Genomic DNA, 14050 nt, shown 5'->3' on the forward strand with positions numbered 1-14050 from the left:
TTTTTGCTCTTTATGTCTTCTTCACTATTTGTTTCTGTCACCCATGCGTAGGTATGGATGATCCTTCCCACCTCCATTTTTCCCTTTAGTTGACCCCAAGGTATCGAGAAATGGTCCGACAGAACGACGAGAGAGTGTGCTATATAGAGAAAAAAGAAGAGAACATAGACCTCTTCTTGTTTGTCTGGTCCGCAGAGACGCCTTCATCACGGGGCTTTGATTCTATGTTTATATGTCTGTGCCAGGCAAAATCTAGGAACAACTAATAACAAGTTGTGCATATGTTTCAAAACATCCGTTTCCTTGAGACGAAGTAATTGTTTCATTTCAAACTGAAATCCCTGATTCTGACAGAAAAACGAGAGGAAAACCATGATTCATCGTTGCTCTTTTTCTTCTAGAGAAAGATAACTCCACCTTTTTTCTCTGCTCTCTCTTTATAATCCAAAACTCATCATTATCCGGTCTGTTTCAGGCATCCTCTCGTTTCCATAACAATTTTTTCATTCTCGCATGTGCCGAATTTTAACAAAGCTACTCTCGCATCTGGGAAATGTAGCTAACGGACAGAAATAAATCTCAAGATTCTAAGAATTGGCTCACTTACGTTCTTGTAGTCCTAATATCCTCTCGAATACAAAATTTGAATAAGATCTTGTGCTTCAACTCTAATCCGACACGCAACGTGACGTCTTCTGGTATTCATAAATTCTATTAGTCTTCTTTTCGCGAATGCCATTTTGATATTATACAACTGTCAGAAATTGTTAACATTTCCGAATTCCGTATTTTTCCGAGTCGCATTGAACTTTGGAATGCTAATTAAAGAATATAAATCCCGTTTTCTTTTTCAGAAAACTGGATTTGAATAAGATTCATTATAGAGAGAGAGAAATCCTTGGAATGAAATGAGACTCTAAAGAAATAGATAATTTTCAATTTTCAGAGCAAACAAACGCTCAGTCCAGTTTTTTCCTTCTAAATTGAAAAAATCTCTTCAAGAAAGGCTTTGAATGAGGTTTAATTACAAGTCTTTGAGTTTCTAAACCACCATTCAAATCCGGTGATTCAGCTAAAACGACTGAAGATTAGCTCTTGTCCTATTAGAACAACACTCAGACTTAATTCCTGGAGCTTTGTCATTTCTTTTGTCCGGAGTTAACATAAGCTTCCGATCTCCTCATTTTATCCTCCTACCTCCCTTGTATGCATATCAACATTATCTCACATCTGTCCCCACCAGAACGGCATCTGGTTGTCCATCTGTTAGAAGATGTGCATACATTTCCGCATCTTCTCTCATCTCTTTCCCTTATAAATCTTCCTTTTCTCTTGAAAACTTGACTCCTCTTCTGCGAATACATCCCTATTAATGAGCATTTGAGATATCTCTAACTCTATCATCTTCCCTTCATTTCTGCCAAAGAATTCCTTTTTTCCGAGAATTCATCGGTCTGTCAAGTCCACCAAAATATTTCAATTTCATTTCGTCTTATTCTATCCGTTTTCATGTTCTTTTCCCTCTTAGTTTCTGCTGGCACGAGAGTGCCATGTGACTAACCCATGTGATTGTTCGAGTAAACAGTACCTGCCAACTTCTGACACTAAAATCGTCAAACTTCCTTGATGTTACAGAAAGACGATAAGAAGCAGGATGAGCTTCTTTTGATTGACGTCTTCTGAAATCCCCACTAATCTCGAATACATACAACAAAGATGAACGACGACTCAGACTATGGTGAGTGTATCATCCACTCCTCTTCTCAACTGCTAATAGATATTTTTCTGTGTTTTCCTCTTCGTTTCGCACTTTCTCTGCCTGCCGACACAGAATAGAAAAACACTCATCTCTGATGTCTTAACGGAATTTTGTTTGAATTTGGGAAGCATCTTCATGGAATTTTTGATGCGCAGTCTCATGATTTTCAGATATTGCTTTTGGATGATTCATCTTCCAAAAACGTGAGATTTCAAATATCTCTCGTAGGCCATAAGATGTATTAGCTGAAGTTAAAGGCCTCCTCTTCTAGAACCTCGATTTTCACTTTTCACAAGTCTGACCTTGATTCTCAAAAAGAAGAATGAACAAGTTTAGGTATCAGAAAGAATCTAGAAAAAGATTCATTTTAATTTGAATATTCGTCTGATTTTTCTTGAATTTTGTCTCTCATAGTCAGAATTGGAATCCCAGTACTTGTTTATTTCATTTCAACTTCCTTAAATAATCCACGATTAAACTTTACGGCTTACGGTATTACTGTATTTTTCTTCAAATCAAACGCGTGAGTGTCTGCAGAGGTTCTGCTCACAAATTCATACAATTTTTCAATAGAATTTTCTGCCTGCCACCTCGACTCTACAAATATGCAAGTAGGAAGTAAAATTTACTATCGTTCTTCTGTCCGCCACCACCACTAGTTTCTACTTGAAAATATGTCCATGAAATCTTTACCACCCGGCGTAGACGTACAGCTTCGCTTCGTTTTCGTGTCGTCAGCTGACGAAACACTTCATAAATAAGCGTACCGGGCGGCACGCACGTTCCAGTTTCTGCCCTTTTGCCTTTTGTTCGCCACTTTCTACCCATTTTGTAGATTGCGTCGATGATGATTATCGCACAAAAACATGTGACCACATGACCGTGCTGATAAGAGAAGCTTCTCGGAATGACACGATGAGCGTGTTTGATATGCATTTTTTTCGCGAGATTTCTATTCAGATGGTTTATGCTTTTAACTGAAAACCCTTTGTTTGAAGCAATCTGAGCGCTTCATTACAATATACTTGGCATCGTCTTTCTATTGTCTTTTTTCACAAATAATGCACATTCAGATGTCGTTGAAAAACGCTTGAAATCAGCGCAAAGAGCTGCTGTCCTTCGTGAAGAGAGTGGAGAGTTAGAGTCTCCTGGGAACATAGATCAGGAGAAATGGTGAGACAGAGACGAAAGATAACGAGAGTTGGGAGAAAACGAGAAACTATGGCCGGCCAGCCAGCAGGGCGGTGAAGGCTGGCTGACAAGACCGAAATGAGAAAGTGTTTTGAGTATGAGAGAGATAGAGAGGACATGAGGGCGAAGCGCGGCGTTGAGACGGAAAGAAACGACGACAAGTCCAGCACGGGGCAGTCGTTGTTGGTGCGAAGGTCTCTTCGGTTTGTGTGCGCGTCCCGCATTTCAATGGACATTTTGGGTCACCAGACAAAAGCGATATAAACTCAAATGTCTTACTGTCGCGAACCATCTTTTGCTCTATTTCTCGAGAGCTCTCGAAAACTTTGTAATGTTTGCACTCTAACTTATTTAGGATCGCAGTATCCTTCTCTATCTATCTTTTTTTTCGAACTTACTGGAAAAAAATCACTAAAACCTAGTCTTGAATACCCTATCAAAGAAAGTTACACATGCATGCACATGTAGCTGTAACAATGATGGTTCTTGTTGGCTAAACTTTTCGAGAAAATAGTTTTCTAGCATTTTGATTGTCTTGAACTCATGTCCCTTTAATCCTCATGAAAATGTGGCAATCGTTATTCTATTCAAAGTGAAATCTACTATTCTACAAGACAAAAGAAAGTGGTCATCAGTATGGAACAGCTTAATGTAAACATAAACTATTTTCACATTCTCTTTCATTTATGAAGCGTTTATCGTTCTTGAAAGAGTTTCACATGAAATTCTCAACATTTGGTTGGAATAAAGTTAATTCTACCATTTTTTCCGCAATTTTCTTTCTTCGGGGCGAGACCTCCAACGGTGATATTTACATGCGCCTTCAAAACTTTCGACTCGTCGTGGTTGCTTTCCTGAATTCGTTTCTTTTTGCAACCCAGATATTTCACAAGTTTTCTTTTTTTCACAATGCTTCTTTTCCAAATAACTTTCTAAAAATGTCTATGTTAGCACTCGATGAAAAGTTTTATATTCTCTCTCTCCGTCTCAACGGCTTTCTCCCGCAATCTGCGTCTTGTCGCATTTTTGCCGGAGACAGCATGCAAAAAAGTTTCGAAACATAGCGTAGTGTTAGTGACACGAGAACATTCTTTTTCGAAATGTTTCCGTATTGAATCAATTTAGACGATAACTCCATAATATTTCTTGCTGAGTTAGCACTCTGTTTGGTGTCCTTCAACAAATTTACTCTCTTGTGCAGTCATGAGAAAAATAAGATTCAGTGAGTTCCTTGTGTCGCAATTTTCGCCTGAATGCATTTTTCTTTTTCCCGAGGTTTTTTATGATTCATGTTTCATTTTCAGGGTTGACTAGCGGCTCCTCGGCTGCGGCGGGAAAGCTGATGCAAGATGGGATCTCCTCGACGCAGTTGCTCCACATGCTGCTGCAAAGAGAGAAACTTCTTTATCAGGTAAATAATCAAATTTGTCTCACAATTAATCTAATTCATGCCATTTTCAGAACTACCCGCTAAGTCTGGCCCAGGGGGAGGGTATGATAGGCTGGCGAGAGCGGAACCGTGAATGCGCCTGGGTGTGTGCTGCTGCGAGACGAATCGGACTTGAAATGGACGCTGCTTCATTAGCGGTATCCATCTTCGATCGTGTAGTCACCAGTGTTCGCATCCCCGGCAAGTACATCAACTGTGTCGCTGTCGGAAGTTTGAGCATTGCCAAAAAGCTCTGCGAGGATCACGAAGAAGATGCGCCAGTTTTTCTTGGTCGTCTTCGTCTCGAGTACAGCGCACAAGAACTGAAGCGCATGGAGCTTAAGATTCTCGAAGTTCTTCGTTGGGATGCAAATCTTCCTAATCTCAATCGCTTCGTCGAATGTCTGCTGTCGGAGCTCGAAGCAACTTTCCTTCTGCCATCCATCAAGTAAGATTTAAGTACTATGTTCCCAATTTAATCCCACCTAGTTTCAGAAAGCACTTGGATTTTCTGCTCTGTGACTCCGCTCTGACGTCGAACTTCCGTTGGAGTGTACTTGCTCTTTCCACCGTGTCACTTCTCGTTGAAGCCACCAACAAGCACTGGCAGTATCCGATCAATGCGCTTGCTCGTCTCTGCAAGGTTAACCGTAAAAATGAAGCATTTTAATAATTATTTTCTTTCAGATTCCAATGAGCGAAGTCAACCGATGCCGAGTGAAAATTTCTAACCTCTGGTCTCGTCATATGCTTCCGATGCCATCGACTTTCCATCTTCTCGCAGACCTCGACGACCAAGACAGCGACATGGACACAGACAGCCCACTCTCATACGACCCATCATCTCATCCTCCGGCCCCCTCTTCTGAAGCCTCCGAGTACATCACCTCGCCGGCCCCTCGGGCACTACAACCTACTCCGTGTTAATCAGCTATACCATCCGTCATCACCTCTCTGTTCCATAACAGTGTACCATTAACACTGGTTCAACCACCTGCCACGAAACATCCAATGTGTTGGCATAAATATTCTTTCTCTTCTTCTTTCTTTCTTTTTTCAACTGTTCAGAAAGAGAAGACAATAATTGTTTATATCTTCATGCATCCACGATTTGTCCGCCGTGCTTCAATGCTCGTTTCGGCTTCTTTCCTCTTTCCCTTTTACCATAGAGCTGGTTCTCTATTTTTAGGCAAAGATATTGCACCAGCAAGTTGTAATTAGTCCCATCTTCCTTTTCTATTCACTTCTCACCACCACAAATTCCATCTTTTTCATAGCGGCAGGACCGCGACAGATATTCCCCCACCCGATGATTAATCACATTTTCATCTTCGTTCTTCTGTTCAAAAAAGGTAGAAACTGTCGTCTAGCCGTTTTCCTCATTTCCTCAACCCATCATTTTTCCTTTCATACTAATACAAATTCTATATATACTCTGTCAAAATTCTGTAGTCGAGACACCGTCTATTGATTCCTCCCAACCCTTTTTACCCTTTCCTGCGAAGCTTGTTCATAAATACCATCATGTTTTGAAGAACTCCGCTTCAAACTGTGGAATAATGAAGATAATGATTGAATAAAATGTTAATGTTAAAAACTGGTTTTAGAGATTTTATTCTGTTGATTCTGAAAATAGGCTCCTTTTTTTGATTTAATCTGATTGGAAAGTATCAATGATTTCGTCTGACCCCATTCTACTTCTTCTTTCCTGTTGTGCTCCTACAGCAAACGTATCGTTGTCCACTCGACGAATACTGACAGAATGAGTTAGTTGGACACGTGGAAACCAAACAGTTGATTGGCTGATTTGTGTTGTCCAACTGAACTGTTTGACCTGCCGAGCACAGATTTGCATTTGAGGTCGTCGTACAGAAACCGTTGACGTTGCTGGTTCCAGTTGGACATTGACAGAACGAATTCACGCATTGAGAGTTCCCGAGGCATTGTTGTGTGATAACACACTGGGAACCAATCGAAACTGTATTGTAGCACTGTCCGTTGAATGAAACCTGCAAAACATAAGTTGAGATTATATTTGACAATTCGAAATAATCAATAACTTCAAATAAAAAGGATTGATACTAGCCTGATTGGTGTTGCAATTCCCACTTGAACTCTGACAGAATCCATTGACATTGTTTGATCCAGTTGGACACTGACAAATAGAATTCAAGCATTGGGAGTTTCCAACACATTGTTGAGTAATGGTACATCGGTTGCCAATAGAAACCGTCGAGTAGCATTGTCCGTTGTACAATACCTGAAAAGTGGAAGGTTTCGAAAAAATGGAAGATAAACTGACTTGATTTACTCCACATTGTCCGTTCGATCCTTGACAGAATCCATTCACATTGCTGGATCCAGAAGCACACTGACAGAAGGAGTTCAAACATTGGGAGTTACCGAGGCACTGTTGTGTGATCACACACTGTGATCCGATCGAAACAGTGTTGTAGCATTGTCCATTGTAAGAGATCTAATATAGACAAGATTAAAATACTTGAAAAAGGAAAGCAAAGAAAAATCAGGTAAACTTGGTTCGAGTTGCAGTTTATATTGGATCCTTGACAGAATCCATTCACATTGGTTGATCCAGATGGACATTGACAGAAAGCATTCAGACACTGGGAGTTTCCGAGACATTGTTGAGTTATTATGCATTGACTTCCGATAGATACGGTATTATAACATTGTCCATTATAGGAAATCTGAACTTCACTTTACTAAATATTTATAAGAAAAAATTATTCGGAGAACAATGAAACGTGATCACATTTTTGTATTGAATAAGATAGAGAATTGTATCAACTTCAGTGCCAGACAAAATATGGATAAAGTCTCTTTTTTCCATTTTCATTAAAATCAGCTCAAAGCACCTTCCACAGTTTCCGATCTGCGTGTTGGCTCATTGTTTTTTCCCAGAACGTACCTGATTGGAATTGCAGTTCATATTCGATCCCTGACAGAATCCATTCACATTGGTTGATCCTGATGGACACTGGCAGAATGAATTGATACATTGAGAATTTCCAAGACATTGTTGAGTTATCATACATTGACTTCCAATTGAAACGGTATTGTAACATTGCCCATTGTAGGAAATCTAAAAGTGAAATCAATTTTATTCGTTCCTGATTGATCCCTGTTACCTGATTTGTCTGACATCCATTGTTATTGTTATTGGATGTACATACTCCATTGGAAATCTGAGTTCCTTGCGGACACTGACAAATACCATTTGAACATTGAGAATTCGATAGACACTGCTGTGAACCAACACACTGTGACCCGACGGACACATAATTATAGCATTGGTTAGAGATGCACACCTGCACAAAAGATCAATGAAAAGTTGGAGAGAGGAGAGTTCGTTTCCATCACCCACCTGATTTGAATTGCACTGGATATTACAGAAAGATGAGACGCAGACACTGTTTGTACAGACGGCGTTGTTCAGACACTGCTGTGAAAAAGAGCAAGAGCCACCGATTTGCACTGTGGGATAACATATACCGTTGATGGAAACTTGATTGGAATTACACGAAGTTGAAGAGGAACTGATACAGTATCCATACATTGCAGTGGCTCCCGATTGGCATCTACATGTTCCAGAATTGCAGATAGCTCCGCCCACACATTGTTGGTTAGCAATGCAAGTCTCACCGACGATGGAATAGAGAACGCATTGGTTATTCACAAGAGTTTGAGTGTTCTGACAGTTTCCAGTTGTGAATGGAACACAGTATCCATATACAAGTTGACTGGAAAACAGAAAGTGTTTGAAAAAGGTAAGATTTGTCTGAAACTTACTAGTTACTGTTGCAAGTGCATACTGCATTGTTACATATCGAATTATCAATGCACTGAGAAGAAGTGAGACAATTCTGTCCTGGAGAAGCGAGACTAATACATTGAGACTGGTAGGATACAGTTCCGAGCTGGCAGTTCAGTCCATTGCTTACAACACATTGCTGATTCACATTAACAAAACCACTTTGACATTGACAAATTGCATTTTGGCATTGTGATCCGCCGGTGCACTGTTCTGTCCTTTGGCATGCTGATCCAATATTCACTGAGTTGTAACATTGGCCGTTGACGAGAACTTGTCCTGTCAGACATCCGTTGTTTCCAGAATTGCTACACGAATCTGGAAAATAACTATAGTGGGAAATATTAATGAACAAATCTTACTGGAATTTGTGTTGGGACAACACACTCCGTTGTTACAAGTGTATCCAGATGCACAGTTGGTGTTCATGGAACATGAAACAACTTGGCCAGATGCTGATATTTGAGGGCTTGAGTTAGTTCCACATTCTGAAAATTTCAGTGTTCTTGGAAGATTTTAAAGATAGTTTCGTTATTACGTGTATTTGTAGAATAGCAGCAAATGTAGTTGTTATAAGTGCTTGCATACTGACAAAGTGTTCCAAAACGAGATGATCCCGAATAGCAACTGCATGAATCTTGTGGTGTACACGTCTGAATTATGAGTTTGAAAATCTAGAATCTAAAGAATAGATTACCAATGGTTGATTGAAGTTGTTGTTGGAGAAAAGTGGAGTGAGACCAGGAGGACATTGTGATAACACTGAAAAATAAACAAATAATCAGATGTTCTTATTTGAAACGCTATCTTGAGACATCATTGTTGCTACTACCAAATTTCCAACTTTTTTATTTCCAAACTCTTCCAATATCTGAACATCTTTCATTGTTGTGGATACGGTAGACGACAGTAATCCTACAGTCTTTAGCTAGAAAAATAATTCATTTGAAGGAGTTTCGAAATTCTATGAAATTTTCGTAGTTTTTCTTCTATTCCTTAATAAATTGTCAACAGTTCTTACCTGTTATCACCAAAAGTTCCAATAGAAAAAGGAAACGAATCATGATTTTTTGGGCACGTCGAAACGGGAATCGGTTTGCGCCAACAGTGAAAAATATTTGAGTTTTTCGTGAATCTCGTTCCCCTCCACTCTTTTTTTTGCCTTATTTGGACACCTGTTCTTGCTTTTTTCCCAAAATTTCACGGGGTTGCTCCCCATGTTGAAAGTATGACTGAGCAGAAATTAGGAGAATGAAATTGAAAAAACTAGGATGAGCGGAGGTCACAAAGCACTAAATATGAAAACTTTATTTATGGGAGGATTGCCGTCTTTCTTATCTAAATTTGTTTGTTTGAATGATTTAGTAAATTCTATTCTTTCAGGGTTTTCCTTCAAATTGTTTTTCGGTGTTTCGACTAATAATGAAAATTTCCTTATTTGAAAAACCTTTATTAGAAAAATACAATTTACAGAAAACACATTTTTTGTGCATTCGGTGAAAAATAGAAATGATAAATTGAACTAACAAATTATTTAACCGGAGGATTCTCAACAATAAGGCATTCGATGCAAGCAGATAGTTGTTCGTATGTTATTCGTGTCACCTTTTGATCTGAAAATTTGAAATCTCGAAAAACCTACACACAGACAGAACAAACCCTTTTGATATCCGTTTATATGAGACTGAACTAAAACTGGTCGGAAATCCGAGAATCCCAAATTCATATTGATTTCTTCTGGTGATTCTGACGCCAGTTTTCTGAGATGAGTTTTCATTTGAACTGCATCATGCTCTCTCCCAAGAAGGTTCTTTCGAAACATTTCAACAAGTCTTCTTTGATGATTCATTGTTGTTGAAATCGATTCTTTGTCAGTCACGACCAAAATTCTGTGAATCTGATTCAAAATCGTAAGAACTGGATCTTGAATCTGCCGAAGAACATTGCTGCTAACCGTTAGTCCATCTGATTGTTTTGATACTTTCAGCTCAGTAGAAGAAGAAGATCTTGCTGGATGCTCAGTGGAGCATGTTTGAACGCGACGTCGATTTGGAATCGCCGATGGAGCAGAGGGAAACATCACTCCGTATCGATCGTTTGTTATTCTGGGAAGTGAAACAATGCTGGTTGAGAATACTCGTGGAGTTTCTCCAGCTGACATCGAGTGGTTTCTACCTGAAAATATCAGAATTACATTGTAGTATGCAACTGAAGCTAAGCTAAAACTCACGTGGGGCCGGATTGATGGGTGGAAGTAATCCAGTTCCAGCAACTTTTGATCTTCCCGGTCGTTTGTAAGAACTTGTCGAGGAATTGAGAGAAGAGGGTGACTCATCAAACTTTGAAATACTATAACTGGACACCGATGTGTTCATATCAGAAGTCGTGGCTTGTTGACGTGCAACGTCATCTAGATACTCCAGAAGCCGAGAGCCACACATTCCAGAAACTTTCATAATATCTGGTCGATCGGCTTGATCAGGTGAAAGACAAGAAGTTATCAACGAACGAAGATCATCACTCCACATTTCATCCAACGGATCGTACTTTGCTTCAACGATTTGCATAGCAAGAGTTAACATGTTAGTTGAATGGAACACTGGTTTCAAATGACACATTTCATAAATACAACATCCTGAACGTTCATGTGTATGACTTGAGAAATGGAGGCAGAATATCTTACCAAAAGACCAAATATCGGCTTTTTCTCCATATGGCAAGTTTTGTACAATCTCTGGACAACTGTATATAATGGTACCCGCTGCCGATTTCAAGTATTCAGGTCCTTTTTGTTTGGCTAATCCAAAATCAGTTATGACAATTCTTTCATTAGTTGTCATCATTATATTATTTGGTTTCAAATCTCTATGTACAATTTGTTTCTCTTTGTGAAGGTAACGAAGTGCCAACATCATCTGAAACATAAGAAGTCTTAAAGCTTGCTCTGTTAATAATCCAACCAACCTGAACTACCATGGCCCATATTTTCTTCTCTTCAAAATTTCCTTTTTTTTCTTTCATCGTCACAATTAAATCCCGGAGTGAGCATCCTTGAATCAGGTCCATTACAATGTACAATCTGTGATTTTCCACAAAAATTCTCCGATATCGAACAATATTCGGATGACGGAGTTGTTGTTTTATAATCTTAACCTCACTTATCATGTCACCAAAGCTCTTGTCCGATTCTCGGTCATTCAGATTTGTCATGAAAATTTCTTTGAGAGCAAACAGTTTTGCTGGGCTCTCCGAATGACTTTGTGCCTTCTTTCGTACAGTATATACACATCCAAATGCTCCCGCCCCAAGTTGATCCAGTAATTCGTATTCGCCAACTTCTCCAACTGCTTGTCTTCGCTCGTTCACACTTTCCCAATCTTTCATTATATCAATATTCTCTTCCTGAAATTTCCAATCTGTTGAATAGATTTAAAAGTGGATGACTTACAATAAGATCATCATACATTCTCGAAATTTCATCATAATCCGTCAATAGACTGTTATAATTCCCTACGTCCACAAACTTTTCAAATATTTCCGTCGGCAATACTTTCTTCAATAACTGTCTTGATCTTTCAAAAGTATACATTAAACGGAGAACTCGAAATATGGAACATTGAAGAAGAAGCCACGAATCAATTGGTTCATCTGTTATCACTTGTTTGCGAATTGCCAGAAGTTTTCCCAGAATATACACTCCATTTGCATTTGACATCAACTGTTGATTACTGCTTGCTTGTGCCAATTGAGCCAGCAGAGCAGTCAGTCCAGTGAGCATTGCAACCCAGTCTCCGACTGCTTTTCCAGGTGGTTTCGGGTTTGATATAGCAGCAAATATAAGACTGATTCCACCGAGTTGTGCTATTTCCAGAGATGTTTCATGTTGTTCGGCAAGTTGAGCAAGTGTCCATGCGACATGCCATTGAAGACGAGAATTCTTGATAGAGAGAAGACCTAGCAGTGTTGGAACACCGTCGTAGATTCTGATTTGCTCCCGAGCTTGTTCTTCACAGGAAAGTATCCGAAGAAGGCTGACACATAGTCTGAAAAAAAAAATTTGGACAAACGTGCACACAGACCGACTCACTTTTGTGTCAATATATCTCCGTCTGGAATCAGCTGCAAACAAACGTCAATTGTATTCGATTCACACAAGTTCTCTCTACAAGTTGTTGACCAATCAGATAATCTTCCGAGAATCTGAAAACCTGATTGATTCCCTAACTTTGAAATGCATTTCCAACCTCCAATGAATGCTGCAAAACCGTCATTTGTCTAGTCGCCAGCAGTACTAACACCCCATCTTCCAGATTACATTCAACAAACTTTTGGGCATTTTCTCCATTGTCAATCAGCTTTTGAGTCACATCTGAATAAAAAAAAAAGAACTTTATAGAAAAATTTAAAGTTCTCCCTCACTCAAACAGTTAACAACCGTCACATTCCAGTCATGCTCATTGCGTAAAAAACGAGAAGCAATGAACTGAAAAGTCTGAAAATAACAGGATGAGATGATGTGTGGGAGTTGGAAATAGTGTTACCTGAACAAAGTTGGCATGCAAATTAATGGAATGAAAAGTTGCAATTCTTGACTTTTCTCTGAATAGAGTTCGAGTCAATCTGAAGATAAGGAATATCCACTTTTTAGCTGGGCGGCTTCCAATGAAATCTCTGAAAACAGAAGCAATCGACAAACATTTCTAAACTCGAAATGTGGACAAGAAACAAGCGATATAATTATAACTTTCAAAGAAAATTCAAATAGGAAAAACTGGGTTTGAAGTAGACTTGAGAAACGTAATGAAAACTCTTGAACTCTACTTTGATTGTAGGAAAAATGTAATTTGTTACTTCTTAAAAGTCTCCCTTTTTTGAATAAACGAGCTCACAGTATTAGATCTAAAATCAAGAAAAGATATTTAGCTAGAAACCAAAAATTGATTTGTGAATGAGCTGACTTGAGCGAGCGCGATCTCTAAAATAGACTCAGTCAGACCTAACCCATCAGAAAACCAAGTCAGCAATACTTCCCATCGCTCTATTCCCAAGTTAACTTACCCGCTGCAAATCCGATTTCTTATGACATTAGTGCACAACTGATGAAGGGATAAGCTGTCTAAACTGTTCTCTTGTTGATCCTCTCTGGAAATTATTCCGGTAAAAAACTGATTTCTGCAGTTGAGAAGCTTACAAAAATCTGGAGAGAAGCTCGCATTCATTTCGAGCGAATGACGGCTCACCAAGTTTGAAAACAGATAAAGATTCAAGCAACGGATGATCTTCTTCTTCCGCCATCACAACATTTTCTAAAAAAGATGAAATCAATGAAGACGTATGGGAAGAAAGAAAAGAGATTCAGAGAACACCAGTTGCTATGTTGGCACGTTTTTATGTTGAAATTCATAGAAAATAGAAGAGGGAAGGAAGCAGGAAAAGAAAAGAAAAAGGAAAAAGAGAGAGAGAGCACGTCTCCCCTGACAACTCGAGAATATGAGCACAGAGCAAAGAAAAAAAAAGGAAAAACGACTGAGCCCGTCCCGTATTATGTTGCTCAAATGGAGAAGCAGATGAAATATATAAGGGAAAGAGTGTGAGAGTAATCCAATTGTTAACCCAACCAAAAGGATATCAAAAATGTTGGGAATTGACGTATGTTTCGGTTGAGAAAATGAATAGTTTCTAATGTTTTTTGACGAGTCTCGAGCTTTCTGACGTAGATTATACGATATGAAAGGTTTGGGAAACTAACAATCAATGACGAGAATAGATATTTTCAGGCGAAAATAGAAATGTGATAAAACTAGAGTTGAGTTGAGAAAAAGAATCAGAAAACATTATG

General features: G+C 39.0%; 2 protein-coding genes across 2 annotated transcripts; one reads left to right on the top strand and one right to left on the bottom strand.

The window, feature by feature from the left end:
* Nucleotides 1-4292: 4292 nt before the first annotated feature.
* GCK72_010557 (uncharacterized protein) lies at nt 4293-5306 on the top strand (the record flags this gene model as incomplete). The annotated part of the gene is made up of 4 exons (XM_053727929.1): nt 4293-4361; nt 4412-4827; nt 4875-5022; nt 5067-5306. 4 exons carry the CDS (start codon nt 4293-4295, stop codon nt 5304-5306), a joined length of 873 nt encoding a protein of 290 aa, XP_053587506.1.
* Nucleotides 5307-6073: 767 nt separating this feature from the next.
* On the bottom strand, nt 6074-13506 carry GCK72_010558 (uncharacterized protein; the record flags this gene model as incomplete). Its single annotated transcript, XM_053727930.1, has 22 exons — nt 6074-6438; nt 6489-6639; nt 6682-6855; nt 6914-7087; nt 7309-7482; nt 7529-7708; nt 7765-8140; nt 8190-8529; nt 8574-8699; nt 8750-8864; nt 8909-8973; nt 9871-10386; nt 10442-10846; nt 10895-11126; nt 11176-11613; nt 11660-12254; nt 12299-12411; nt 12456-12580; nt 12631-12703; nt 12753-12882; nt 13270-13353; nt 13403-13506. 22 exons carry the CDS (start codon nt 13504-13506, stop codon nt 6074-6076), a joined length of 5055 nt encoding a protein of 1684 aa, XP_053587507.1.
* Nucleotides 13507-14050: the final 544 nt, after the last annotated feature.

This window comes from Caenorhabditis remanei, chromosome III (genome assembly GCF_010183535.1).
Source record: "Caenorhabditis remanei strain PX506 chromosome III, whole genome shotgun sequence".
Taxonomy (NCBI): domain Eukaryota; kingdom Metazoa; phylum Nematoda; class Chromadorea; order Rhabditida; family Rhabditidae; genus Caenorhabditis; species Caenorhabditis remanei.